General features: G+C 40.6%; 1 protein-coding gene across 2 annotated transcripts in view; it reads right to left on the reverse strand.

The window, feature by feature from the left end:
• The window catches only part of LOC106084314 (probable helicase with zinc finger domain), a 61,362-nt gene that overhangs the window by 15,940 nt on the left and 30,136 nt on the right, over window positions 1-15,286 (reverse strand). For both annotated transcript variants that reach the window (XM_059361362.1, XM_059361366.1), the window contains exons 3-4: window positions 12,215-14,626; window positions 8,915-12,137 (exon numbers count right to left, since the gene is read on the reverse strand). In XM_059361362.1, the coding sequence (XP_059217345.1) occupies window positions 8,915-12,137; window positions 12,215-14,626 (5,635 nt within the window). The remainder of the gene's footprint in view (window positions 1-8,914; window positions 12,138-12,214; window positions 14,627-15,286) is intronic.

Genomic DNA, 15,286 nt, shown 5'->3' on the forward strand with positions numbered 1-15,286 from the left:
TCACTGTGTCAAATTTCAGTGAAATCGGATTATAAATGAGCCTTTTATGGGGCCAAAACTTTAAATCGAGATATCGGTCTATATGGCAGCTATAACCAAATCTGAACCAATTTGGCCCAAGTTTCAGAAAAATGTCGAAAGGCCTAACTCAACTCACTGTCCCTAATTTCGGCGAAATCGGACAATAATTGCGCCTTTTATGGACCCAAAACCTTATATTGAGAGATCGGTCTATATGGCAGCTATATTCAAATCTGGACTGATATGGGGCATATTGCAGAAGGAAGTCGAAGGGCTTTACCTAACTCACTGTTCCAAATTTTCGGTGACATCGGACAATAAATGAGCATTTTATGGGCCCAAAACCTGAAATCGAGAGATCGGTCTATATGGCAGCTATATCCAAAATTGGTCCGATCTACACCAAATTGATGAGGGATATCAAAGGGCCTAATACAATTTACTGTCCCAAATTTTCGCAAAATCGGATAATAAATGTGGCCTTTAATGGCCTAAGACCTTAAATCGGACGATCGGTCTATATGGCAGCTATGTCCAAATCTGAACCGATCGGAGCCAAATTGACGAAGGGTGTCGAAGGGCCTGACACAACTCACTGTGCCAAAATTCAGCAAAATCGGAGAGTAAATGTGGCTTTTATGGGCCAAAGACCCTAAATCGGAGGATCGGTCTATATGGTAGCTATATCCAAATCTGGACCGATCTGAGCCAAATTGACGAAGGATGTCGAGGGGCCTGACACAACTCACTGTCCCAAATTTCAGCAAAATCGGATAATAAATGTGGCTTTTATGGGCCTAAGACCCTAAATCGGCGGATCGGTCTATATGGGGCCTATATGAAGATATAGTCCGATATTGCCCATCTTCGAACTTAACCTGCTTATGGACAAAAAAAGAACCTGTGCAAAATTTCAGCTCAATATCTCTATTTTTAAAGACCGTAACGTGATTTCAACAGACAGACGGACAGACGGACGGACATGTCTAGATCGTCTTAGATTTTTACGCTGATCAAGAATATATATACTTTATAGGGTCGCAAATGGATATTGCGATGTGTTGCAAACGGAATGACAAAATGAATATACCCCCATCCTTCGGGTGGGTATAACAAATATTAATCATCGAAAATCGCTTTGTTTTTCAAAATATTCCTCATTTGTCATGTGTTTGAACCAATTATCGAAGCACTTTTGCCACTCTGATTGAGGTATCTCCAAAACATTGAACCGCTTCTGGAGGTGTCAAAGAACGTTGACCTCTCATTTTATTTTTTACGTTCGGGAATAAAAAGAAGACATTCGGTGCCAAGTCAGAACTATACGACGGATGACTCATGGAATCGATGTTTTGAGTGTTCAAAAATGCAGTTGTTTCGTATTTTCCGAGCATTTCTTTCGACCAATCGACAAGAGACGTTTTTGAGCGATTTGAAGCTCAATAATGAATGTATGCTGGTCCCACTTATACCTAAGGTTGCCTCTATATCACGATAAGTCACATGACGATCTTGCAATATCAGTTGGCTTACAGCATCAATGGTTTTTGGAACAACAACTGATTTTGGACGACCTTTACGAATTCGCCTTGGAGTGAACTATGACCTCGGTTGAATTCACCATATCATCGATAAACACTGGTCCTTGATAGAGCTTCATCGCCAAAAATTGCATTAAGTTCATCGATACACTGTTGTTGAGTTAAACCACGACGAAAGTTGTAAAAAATAATCGCACGAAAATGTTCAAAATTTAATTCCATTTTTTGGGCGAGATGAATCTTTTAAGTTACTGCAAACAACACAAATAGCGCACGTATGTCAACATGTTCTGGTTATACGTACAACCTCAAAAAATGTCAAGCTTTACGTTAGAGCTGTCAGTTGGCAGATTGCAACACAAGGTTTGTCCGATCCCGAAACCTAAAAGGCAACTCTCGTATATTTAACTCCCATATATATGGCTAATTTGGGATAGCCATATTAGTATGAAATACAAAATTTGTATTCGTATCGAGAGAAGGTTGGCCTGATTTCACTGCTGAACCTAAAGAATTTTTAATTGAAAACTAATTTGAGTGCAAATCTGACACTGGAACGAATCTGAATCAAAATACTTACATAATAAGAACAATAAATCTACTAAGGACTGAAGTTTTTTTGTAAATTATTGAAAAATTAAAAAAATAAGTTTGATGATCCACACAGTAGTAGACATTTCAAAGACATTTGGATGTTCCCCCGCCAACTTGTTAAACAAGCAAGAGAAAGCAAAGGCGAAAAAACTAATGGACCTTTATTATCTGAAGAAATAAGAAAGTTAGCAATTAGTTTCTAAGAAGAATACACAAATAGTCATATTTAACCGGGTAAAAGGGATTTCGTTTCTATAAAGCAATCAGATGGGAAGCGTGTTCGTATGCAGAAACGTTTTAATTCTGTGTAATCTCTCGGAGCTTTATCATATTTTTCAAACAGAACATCCAGATTGTAAGATAAAATTTTCCACTTTTGCTCGATTGCGTCCGAAGCACTGTGTTATTGCAGGCTCAAGTGGAACACATTCAGTTTATGTATGCACTTTCCACGAAAATGTGCGTTTAATGATCGACGGAGCATCTATACCCTTTGTGATCGAATCCACCGAAACTCAATACGTATAAAGCCTGTTTAAAAGTCATGGTCTGCGAAAAGGCGACACCTAAGCTGAGCAGATTTGTATCTCACACAAATATGAGTATCCCAAAATTACCCATATACAAACACATAGTCCATAAAGTCTGCGTTCTTGTGACAATTTCTTTTTTAATGAATTAAAAACAACATAAAAATAATAAATAAAGGTAAGTTTTGTTGTATATGTTGTTTTTTTATATTTCTTAATAAAGAAAACAAAAACAAAAATACAAGTTTGCTTTTCCCTTTTTGTTCTAGCGGTACTTTTGTCTCATAAGAAGAAATTATGACAACCAAAAAGTCTGCGTTCACTTTGTTTACTTCGAAAGTACCGTTACTTTTTATGATGCTTGTTCTTATTTTTGATCAGTTTCAGTTCATTATCATAACAAGTGATAGTTACACGAGTTTTTTTTTTTTAATTAATAAATTTGGAAACATGGAAACTAAAGGAAAGGAAATATGCATATCTGAAAGAAAAATAATTATTAAATTGTGGAAAGAAGGACAAAGCTTTAGAAATATTGGTGGAAGAAGATTTAGTCAAAAAATTTGAGTTGTAGTTTACACCGCAAGTCAACATAGTGATGGAGAGACACAAAGTTTGTACTTGCAAGCAAGAAGAAAGTCAAACAATTGATGAATATGTGACACGGCTACGAAGCTACAGCACGAACTGTGAATTTGGCTTGCTGCGAGAATCCTTAGTGAGAGATATATTCATATGTGGTCTTTCATTTAAATATTCAAACATCAAGGAGAGGCTTTTATCGAAGGGAGACATTCAATTATTGTAAATAGAGCCCTTACGATTACGCAAAAATGCAATGGCGAAGGAAAATGCGTTGATGTTGCAGCCTGAGTGTGTGGAGGAGAACGCTATAAACGTTGTGCAGAGACGGAACGTCAGAAAGCAGACTCAAATGCAAAAGTATGGTGGCAGAAAGTACAATAAGAACGACGGCGTTAAGCGTCAGAATTTTAATAAATATTCTAAAGGCGTCAATTATAAGAAATGTGGACAAACACATGGAAATAAAAGTCCGGCCGAAGGTGTGGAATGTCATAAGTGTGGATACAACCATTTTGCAAAAATCTTCTTTTTAAACAACAAAATGGTAAAGCAGCCGAATGCAGAAGATGATGGATTTGAAGATGATGATTTATTCATCGGATTGGTCAATGGAGATGAACAGAAGCTTATTGAATGGAATGTAGAGGTAAAAATATCGAAGTTTAGAGTGGTATTTCAAATAGATACCGGTGCCCAGGCGAATATCTTATCTTTTGAGACAGCTGAGAATTTGAATATTAAAGAAGAATTGAAGAATACGGCAGTTAGAATATTTACTTTTAGTAAGGAGAGAATACCTGTTCTTGGAACAGTGAAATTGAATGTTTACTATAGAAAGAGGCTTTATGTCAAGAAATTTGTTGTTGTTAAATTTAATTGCAAGTAGAATTGATAAGTGGAGTGAAGAATATATCTGCTGAGAATATAATTCAGAAATATTCCAATATACTTAGTGGTCTTGGTTTATTGCAAAATGAGTTCAATTTAAGGATTAAAGAGGATACCATTCCTGTTGCAGAACCACCGCTTAAAATTCCGTTTAAGTTATATGACGGTTTGAAAAGAGAATTGAATCGAATGACAGATTTGAAAGTGATGTTGACTAAACCGAACGGTGACATTAGATTTTTTTTGGACCCGAGGCATTTGAATATGGTGATTTTAAGACCCCGGTTATTCTTTTCCGAGAATAGAGGATTATAAGGCTAGGCTCAATGGGTCGAATTATTTCACGTCGTTGGATGCTAGTAGTGGGATTTGGATGATACCTTTGGATGAGGAATCTTCCAAATTATGTACATTCAATACGCCTTTTGGGAGATATCGATTTTTGAGATAGCCATTTGGCATAAACGCAGCACCTGAGATTTTTCATTCTGAAATGATGAAGCTTTTTGGAGATATACAAGGGGTATAGATTTACATAGATGATTTTTTGATATACTCTTCGAGTATGGAAGAGCATACGGCGATTTTGGAGATGGTTCTAAAGAGGGCGAGCAGGCTTGGATTGAAATTCAACAAGTCGAAGTGTAGATTTTTGAAAGGGGGAGATAATATTTTTAGGTCATATTTTGGATAAGCCTGGGAATGGGTTGAGATGAGAAGATTAAATCGATTTTGGAGATGCCGCGTCCGAATGAAGCCAAGGATTTGCAGCGATTTTTGGAAACGGTGAATTATTTAGGATCTTTTATAGAGAATTTGTCCAAGAAGAACAAGAAGTTGAGGCAGTTATTGAAGAATGAGGTTTTGTGGCATTGATCACCTGCGCATAAGATGGAATTTGAGAATTTGAAGAGGGAAATAACGGCTTCTCCGGTTCTGTTCTACTTCGATCCGAGAAGAGATATTGTTTTGTCAGTTGATGCGTCGAAATTCGCCCTTGGGGCTATTATTTTGCAGGATAAGCACCCGATTGCATATGCATCAGTTTCGTTGACTGAATCTCAGAAGTGTTATGCGCAAATCGAGAAGGAGCTTTTTGCTATTCTTTTAGGAAATGTACGGTTTCGCCAATTTGCTTATGGGTCGAGGATTGTTGTTGAGACTGATTCCCCCAACTCCCGGTAGGGAGTTGAAAATTGCTGATACATTGTCTGGGCTCCTTTGGCGAATGAGGTAATGACTGGTGTGGATAAGGAGATTTCTTTACATTGTAATTTTATTTCATCCCATTTGGAAGTTCCATTTGCGGGAATTGATGTGATAAGGGAACATACATTGAAAGATGAAGTTTTTTCGAAGATATTTCGATATGTTCAGGGTGGCTGGCCGGGGAGTAAGAATGCTGTAGAGTCTAGTGTTTCTCCATATTTCAAGATTAGGGACGAGATTACTATTTCGGATGGAGTTTTGTTAAAAGGTAACAGGATCATGAACCCAAGTAGTTTAAGGCAGACAGTTTTGAAGAAAATTCATGAAGGGTATTTAGAAGTTGTTAGATGCAAAAATTAAGCTCGCCAGTCTGTTTATTGGCCTAATATCTACAACGATATTGAGAATATTGTTTCTAATTGTGAATCGTGTCTTAGATACCAGAACTGCAATACACATCCGGAGTTATTGTCGCACGAGTTAGTGGATTTACCCTGGTGGCAAGAATGACAAGGAATATTTGTATGTCGTAGATTATTTTTCGAAATACATTGAACTTGAAGTACTTAGTAAGGGATTTAGTAGTTCTTTTGTAATAGCTAAACTTAAGTCAATTTTTTCGAGGCACGTTATTCCGAAAACATTTGTTTCCGATAATGGGTCTCCTTTTTTATTCTATGGAATTTAAAAAGTTTTGCGATGGTTGGGGTATTGAGCATCGAACATCGAGTCCGTATCTTCCGAGATCGAATGGTTTAGCAGAGAGGTCGATTCAGACGGTCAAGAAATTACTTGTAAAGTTTTTTAAAGCCGGTTCGGATCCATATATTGCGTTACTTCACTATAGGACTACGCCTAAGGGGAATTTGCCTAGTCCATCTGAGTTGCTCATGTCAAGATCGCTTCGAACTAAAGTTTCCTCAATTCTCGAGAATTTTGGTATCGAAACTAATTTGAAGAGAAGTTCCGAACATTACAATAAGACGGCTAGAGTCCTGAGTCCCGTTTTGGAGGGGGAAAGCGTTGTGTTTAAAAATACACCGAGTAGTTGTTGGTATCCCGGAAAAATTGTAGACGTTTGCAAAGAACCTAGATCATTTGTAATATTGGATAAGAAAAATACCCGAGAATTCAATTAGCAAAGAAAATGATGTTTTGGATGAAGACAGAGAACAGGCTGATGAAGGTACATGTGCAAGGGACGAGGTAGACAGTTACATGACTAGAAGCGGCAGGACTATTAGACAGCCTGCAAGGCTCAATTTGTAATTTACTTGGTTAATGTAATTACAGTAAATGTATTCCATTTCAATGAATCTTCATATACAGTATTAATTTTATTGAATTAATTTTGTTAAGTTAGATTAACTTTATTACATTGAATTAGTTTTGTCATATGGATTTTAATTGACTTATTTAATTTATTTTATTATTGTCGTAATGATAATGTGAGACACCCTGTAATGAATATGTGAGACACCCTGTAATGAAATCAGATCTCATAGACAGCTACATTGTAACTTTAGAATAAGATCTTTATAAATAAAGATATTAAACTTAACAGAACAGAAATAAGGAACATTTTGAGGCATAATTGGTGAAATCGAAGGGCGCATAAAGGGTTAAAAATTTGAAAAATTTTGTAACACATATTTTTAGAATTTAGGAAATTCTGAACAAAAAAACACTTTAGGCGCTTTAAAGCCATTCATTTGTTTTGAGGTTATAGCGGTTTAAACATTTTTCTGCTAAAAAGTTTGAATACTGACAGTGTGGCAACCTTGCATCACACGGATCTAAATGTATAAGTTAATTTATATATATATATAGGTGCCAAAAAAATATGAGCACTGTTTTGTTTTTTTGAAAGAATGCCTCATATATCATTTATGTACAAAATAAATAGAAGGGGACCCAGAACAGAGCCCTGTGGAACCCCAGAATTTAAGGGAAGAACACCAGATCCGCTCATATATGAAAATACAAGTTTACAAACGGAAACTAAAACGTGTCCCAGAGTTTCTCAACCAATGTCTCATGGCATCAATCAATTCTGTAAGATGAACCAGCAACGATGAGGTACTACTATGCCCACACGAAAAGCATAATGCGAATCAAATATTCTATAACTAGTACTAGTAAGAATCTGGTCTTTCACAATGTGTTCAATCTAAGACAGAATTGGATGAATAGATAAAGGTCAAAGATCCTAAGGGCTACGAATAGGGGAAGTCTTAACAATGGGCGCAACACGTGCAGTCGTCCACGCTAAGGGAAATATAGACGCGTTAAACAAACTAACAACATAGTCCGAAATATGGGGATATATTAAAGTAAAAAATCTTGACGCCACCGTAGCGCAGAGGTTAGAATGTCCGCCTATGACGCTGAACGCCTGGCGAGATCATCAGAAAAAATTTTCAGCGGTGGTTTTCCCCTCCTAATGCTGGCGACATTTGTGAGGTACTATGCCATGTAAAACTTCTCTCCAAAGAGGTGTCGCACTGCGGCTCGCCGTTCGGACTCGGCTATAAAAAGGAGGTCCCTTATCATTGAGCTTTAACTTGAATCGGACTGCACTCATTGATATGTGAGAAGTTTGCCCCTGTTCCTTAGTGGAATGTTCATGGGCAAAATTTGCAATTTGCAAAAAATCTTGACGACATGCCATCAACCCCAACTGACTTCGATTAAATTCAAAGCAATTAGAACATCATCGCTATCAACCCAAGAAAAAGAAAGGGCCTCCATCAAAGGCTTTAAAAGAATTAAAATCGAAGACAGAAGAACTATTAGATGGGGACACAGAAGCAAAAAATTAATTAATCTCTTCAACGATTTCAGCCAATCATCATTATGCATCATTTAATCTCGTATCCTAACAATGGGAACAAAAGCATAAAGTTGTTCAAAAAGTACAGAAAGCATAGCACATTTGATATAGAAGTAAACAAGAAATAATCAAAATTTGACAAACAGAAAGCAAAAGTCCATCCCAATCAATGTTCTTATAGTCGTGATATTCAATGACTTCCTTAAAAAAGGTCATACAAAGACGCAAAAATAAGCGCATGATGTGATGAAAGAGATGGACAATGAGCTAGTTTGCAACAATGTACACAAGAAATATCGTTTACCAAAATGAAATCAATTAGCGATGACGATGATCAAAGTGAGTTGGCCTTGAGTTATGCAGAACAAACAAGCCTATTCTAGAACACATTGATCGCAGAGCAAAATCCTCATTGGCGCTAAACATGTCACAATTGTAATCTCCGACAATAATCGCAGTGGAATAATTTAAAAGTATATTAGGATGAAGGTCCTCAGAATAAAATTTCAAAAAAAGGGACTCACACCTTCCTAAAACCGAAGTCCGGAACACAACTTTATGTTGAAAACTTTATGTTGAAGCCTTTTGGGTACATAAATTCCGACTTCGCCGCCCTCATGCCTCGACGATCATTTCACATGCTTTAAATCATTCAACACATAAACATAGCTTATCCAAAAAAAAAATATGTGTCTGTTAATTGTTCTACTTACTATTTGCCATGAAACCGCCCTGTGCATTGGCGGCTTGTTGCTGCTGCTGCTGCGGCGGCATACCACCGATCATGTTGTTTGGTCCCATTGTATTTTTGGCCATGTTACCACCCTGATGATTATTCATTACAGCTGTTCCGCCTACACCATTTGTGCCTGCACCAATATTGGGAAACATTTTGCTGCCACTCATTAGTGGGTTAGACGATGACGTGTTCGTATTGAGCAGCATTTCGCCACCATTCATGGTGGATGCAGGATTATTACCACCGTTACTGCCGCCGGCAACACCAAAGAGATCTCGCAAAATAGGTTGTGATATTTCATTGCCATTTATTATGGAATTAAATACCATATCGATTTGTTGATTGAAATTAATATCCAATGGTTGGGGATCATCGTTGAGGCATGAATTCGTTTGCAGGGGATTACCTTGGTTTGGTGGACCCATGAAGGGATTAATATTTCTTTGTGGCTGTTGTGGCTGTTGCTGCTGTGGATAGTTCATCAGTGGCTGCATGAAAGAGGCATCTCTAGGCATCAGTTGCTGCTGTTGTTGTGTAGGAGGCTGTGGCTGAACTCCCATGTTATTCATAAAGGATTGTGGCATGTGTGGTGGAGGTTTGTTCACCGGTGGTTGGGATTGCTGTTGCTGCTGCTGCTGTTGTTGTTGTTGTTGTTGTTGCATCATGGAACTTACTTGCCTCAGAACTTCCGTGAATTTGTTGGCAGCATCTTGTCCTTGGGTTTCCAATAGTTTTAAGTACCACTTGTATTGGGATTCTTTAGGTTCAAATGTCATTTCATAGATGTTCATGTTGGGTGGCAATAGAGAGGCATATTCATGGGGTTGGGGAAATCTCAAAGCAGTTGGCGATTGTTGCTTATTTGCCGAACCAACCATGGCATTCGGTGGTGGTGGAGGGGCTTGAAACATCGTGCCACCGATGTTTAGGGGCACGTGCACGTTGTTAAGGAATTGGAAGTCTTTATCTTTCAATGGACCCTGCAGGTTGTTTTGTCCGAAAAAGGCTGCATTTTGATTAGGAGCTGCTCCCCCATTGCCACCGGGTGGTCTTGGCATGAATGGATCCATGGGACTTATGGGACCATTGGGTATACCACTCATATTCCGTTGATTTATCATTTGCAACTGATTTGGAGGAGGTGGTGGGGCATTGCCCTGACCAAAGCCACCAAAGTTTGTATGATTTTGTGGTGGTGGAACTTGTGATCCTTGACCAGGGTGTTGCTTGCCGGCATACAAAGCCTTATTTGCCAAGTAGCCCAAATCATTCGGATTGTTGCGTAACTGCTGTTGATTCGGCAAAGGAGGTGGTGGCTGCAAAGGTACGCTTTGCCCCCGCATATTTTGGGCTGTTTGTTGCGCGGAAATTTGTCGTCCATTTGCTCCGTTGGGATTAGGAGGCTGTTGCATCTGCTGTTGTTTCGGCAAAACAGTCCAGGGATTCGATTGTGGTGGTGGTCCCCAAAGACTGGCATTCGGATTTTGTCCAGATGGTACACCTGATTGTTGACCGGGTGCCGAGGGAAAATTTCCCCCACTCCCAGGTGGTCTCAGTTGTTGTTGTTGGGCATGCTGCCACGGCATGTATTGAGAGAATTGATTGCCACCTCCACTGTTTGGCGGCTGACCCATGTGTACTGGTGGCGGCGGCGGACCTCGTGGATTGAATTGCTGACTATTCAAAGAGGGCGTCGGTTGCGGTGGCTGCTGCGGACCCCCTGAAGGAGGTGGTGGGCCTATTGCTCTCATTGGCATATGATTGGGATGACCATGAAAATGATGTCCTCCTTTTCCCATTCCTTGATTCATCATGACAGCTGCAGCTGCAGCGGCTGCATTATAGGCCGCCGCTGCAGCGGTATGCGGACCATACATATGCGGCATTTGCTGGTTAGCCATTGCAGCAGCATGATGCGGTGGTATTTGTCCCGAACCCCCGCCAGCCAACAGACTTGGATGAGGTCCCATGCCCCCCGGACCATGATGATGACCAGGATGAGGTCCCATTGCATGGTGGTTGTTGGCTGCCATAGCCAAATACATGGCTGCTTGATCACGTAAATACGCTTCGGGTTGTAAAGATCGCGGTATAAACTCAGGTGCTAAAGGATTTAGAACATAACCTCTTTTTAGTTCCACACCATCCAGCTGAGAACGCAACTGCCACATCGTTATGCCAAAAAGAGATTTATTTTCATCACATATTTCGATAAAGCGCTCCCAAACCTTTCGACATCTACCTATCGAACACAGGGCCACTGGATCCCCAACAACTGCAACTAGACTTTGTGCTCTTGTTATGGCCGTGTTTAGCAATTTGGAGTTACTTAGAAAACCATAATCAGCATCTTCTGTGGGTGAGCTGGTTTGTCCGGGAAAACTGCCCCCACCAGCTGCTGTACCGCCCATGCTGACGGGCAAACATGTTCGGCGTGTACGTACCGTTGACAAAAATATGGCTCGAAACTGTTTACCTTGAACATTTAGAACACGCTCCACCGAAATGCCACCCATTCGTCTTTTACGAAGCTCTGAACGTATGCGAAATACTTGATCCGCATAAGGAGTCATAATACCAATACTGGCATCGTTTATTTTGCCCCATGAACTGGGCCATTTCTTGCGCAGCTCCGACACCCTCTCTACCACTTCGTACACCTCTGAATTATTGTAGAAAGCGGTTGAATTCTTATCTTGCACATCCTCACCTCGGGTGGTGAAAAACGTAAGAGGATAAAATTTTTCATGTCTGGGTTGTTTTCCGGAAGCTATTAGCTTTTGCTCATAGAACAGCTCCGAGGTGAATTTTATAATTGCTTCATGGGCACGATAGTTTTCACACAATAAAATTTTACATGGGAAATTCGAAGGATAATGATCGTAAAGGCGTTCCAATAGAGAAATGTGCAATTTGCGCTCTTTGGCAAATGCCGAAAACAGCTCGGGACTCATTTGCATGTGATCACCAGCCAACACAATGCGTGTGCTGTCATTGGCCAATGCCAGCGGCATTATTGCTTCACATTCCATAGCCTGGGCGGCTTCGTCGAGAAATATATGGGTAAAATAGCCCTTCGGCAGATCTAAGTTGGCCAATTCCATGGAGATACTTAAGGTCACCACCACAATGCGATGCTTCATAATGTCCTTGACTGTAGGACGACGGAAATTTCCAGCACCATCAGTGATACAATACTACAAGAATAGAAGAGGGAAAAACAAAATTAGAAAGGATATGCTATTTACCCCCCTCATATTGTATAACTTCTTACCTTTTGAACTACACTATTAACAGTGGCAACCCAACGCTTGTGGTAGTACACTCTGAGAGGTGTGGCTTCCTCTAGTCCCGCTTCTATCCAAGGATGTAAATATTCTTTTATATACAAATCTGCTGCCGAATTCGAATGGGTGCATATGAGTATCTTAGCTTCAGGTTGTGTTAAAAGTTGCTTTATAGCCTGGGCCAGAGTGTATGTTTTGCCCGTGCCAAATGGTCCTATTAGAAGTATGGGAGGCAGTTTAATACTTAACGATGTGGTTATGGCATTAACGGCCTCCCTTTGCTTAGCATTCAGCTTGGGTTCGCAGGACTCTGACCACTGCTTCTTGGGTGTCCATGGAATATTGGGCTCCACTTCGGTGGCAGGGAATATTATTTTGAAATCTGTGATTTTATCGACAGCATGATGCCATTCGCAATATGGCAAGCGATTCAATTGGAATTGTATGTCCACATGCAATTCCGTGTCGGCCTTTAGTTTCATTGTTTCCACACATTTGGCAGACAGCTTTAAGTAGATCACATTTTTGCCTTTGTCTTCGATTACCGCCTCGTATACATGACGCTTCTTGTCTACACCGAGATTCGCTTCATCCACCACAGATATATACACACTTGAACAATTCGATAGAATCAAGCGTCCGGCCGAAGTATCCTCCGAGACATCTTTACCCAGATGCATGAGGGCGAACAATTCTCCCGACAAGGAGTATTTGGCCGTACTTGTGGCCATACCTGCAGGTGTAAGTATATAATTTGACGTCACATTAAGCTTTGTACGCAGATTGAATCGAGCTATTTGTTCGTAGCGGGCTATTTCTTCAACGTAAAGCAGTTCATGTATGCGCGAACGGTAGTTGTTTTGGGTCAAACGTTTCTCCAATATCGTTGACTGGGTCAGCGTAAATGTCTGTGCTCGGGGGCAGGGATAGCGTTCAAGCATTTCCTTTTCATGCTTTATGTCATTGAGATAGCCCTCAGTCTTCATATGGGTACCGATGGTGGTTTCAAATCTCACCAAATTTGTATTGGATACATCCCATCTGGTGGCCGAACTGTTGATTATATCACGTTTGATTTCTTCTATCTTCTCTGCATCGCTTACGGGCACAACGTCTACACAAAGGTGCCGCACCAGTATGGGCTCAGAGCCAAAGTCAAAACACACCGCTTGACGGAAGGTGCCATAGATCTCGGTGTGAAATTCCACAGTGACCTGATGCTCCGTTGTTGTATTTGCGGTAGCAGTTGAACTGGATGGTGTTTCCGCACTGTCAGTGGACTTCTTCGATTCCTCTTTTTCGGATGAGCATGTAGACGTGGAAGATGATGACGTTGACAGCTTTTGTGGCATCCATTCTTGGTTGGTTTTTGCATCCAGATCGTATGCCGAGTCGGGTGTTTTTATGCTCTTTATTGCAAAATGACTGCGATGAGCATCCTGCAGCAGGGCCACAGCCTTTAAAGATTTTCCGCTGGTTTTCAACACAAATACCCACTCCCGCTTGGATGTCTTTGAACTTATGCTGGTGACAAGATCTTGTTCGCATGTTGCTTCGATACCCTCCACTTTTTCGCACATAACTTTCTCGGGCGCCGTAGACTGAATCCATTTTTCCAAAATTTGTTCCGTATACGATTTACCGTACAGCTCTTTCTCACATGCCTTCTGTAGACGCATACGCCGGTACTCAAAACGTTCCTTCCACTCATTCAGCTCATCTTGACCATGGGCTTCCACACACTGGTTACCATAATGGCATAGTTGCGATTCAGTCCAGGACTCGCAGAGGCTATAGGAATCCAGAGTAAAACCCCTAGGCGGAGGTCTCCACTTCCAATCTCTGCCTTCATCCGACATTATCACATTCTGATGCGCCTCAGTTTGACAGTGTTGCCTCAATTCGTTGCGTGTATTAAATGTTATAGCACAATACGAACATGTGGTGCTATTAGCATCTTCAGACGCAGCGTTTGTTTCATCGGCGGACGATGATGTTTTGTTGCCAGCAGCACTGACACCCAGTGATGCTAGCATGAGACCAGACATATTGTTCAGAGGACCACCATTAGGTGTAGAACTCTCGCGTTTTTTAATACCTTTAACACTGGCAACCCCAACAATGCTGTTATTGCCTGCCGCTCCAACCCCCAAGCCACTGCATAAATGTTTACTATATTTATCCAAGGCCAAACCTTTGCTGGCCCAACTGTCGAGCTTGCTATCTAAACTGGCCATTTTATCATCCAAGAACGCGATATCCATTAACTTTTGTTCGGATTTATCATAACTGTACAGCATATTCACAACAAGCTGGTAACCCTCCAAAACATTGCATATTTCGTTGAATTTCCGAACTCGAAATTGGGCAATCCATTCTTTGAGTATCTTTTCAGCTTCCTGCAAGACAAAGGTTTGAAGAAATTATGTCATGTGGTGTGTGCTTTAGTAAAGTAATTTACATTGGAAATGGAAAAGAAAACAAACAAATTTCCTCTCTCTCTCTCTAGGAAGCATTCTTAGTACTAAAGCAAATACAGGTAGCACTGAGATGTAAGTTCCCATAATAGGAGTCACAAGTATACTAATCCTTCCTCTGCTTGATTCTGTTGAGTATATCCTTCCTCTGCTTGATTCTGTTGAGTATCCAAATCTAGGAACTCTGTGACTAAGATGGGGTGCGTCCAAAGGGATCTGGTTCTGAGTCGAGTGGGTCTGGCTGGGCAGTTAAACAGGTGACGTATATCGTGTGGTCCCTGGCCACAATAGGGACATACATCCTACACGTCGGCCTCATCATCAAGTGGACCGATCGGGACAATATGGGATTCAAATGAAAGGTATTTAAGAGAAGAGAACGAATTTCATAATCAAAGTTGGGTCCAAGTACCTGGGGCGGCGCCACAGCCTCAAAACCCCTTAAAATAGGTTTATTTGACGATGATGACAATATGGGTTTCAAACAAAAGGTATTCGCGAGTAGATTGCGAATATGGTAACGAAAGGGGCGGGCACTCCACCGTTACCTCAAAAACACCACCCAAAATCAAAAGTGGACCG

The sequence above is a fragment of the Stomoxys calcitrans genome, chromosome 1, assembly GCF_963082655.1.
Source record: "Stomoxys calcitrans chromosome 1, idStoCalc2.1, whole genome shotgun sequence".
Lineage (NCBI taxonomy): Eukaryota > Metazoa > Arthropoda > Insecta > Diptera > Muscidae > Stomoxys > Stomoxys calcitrans.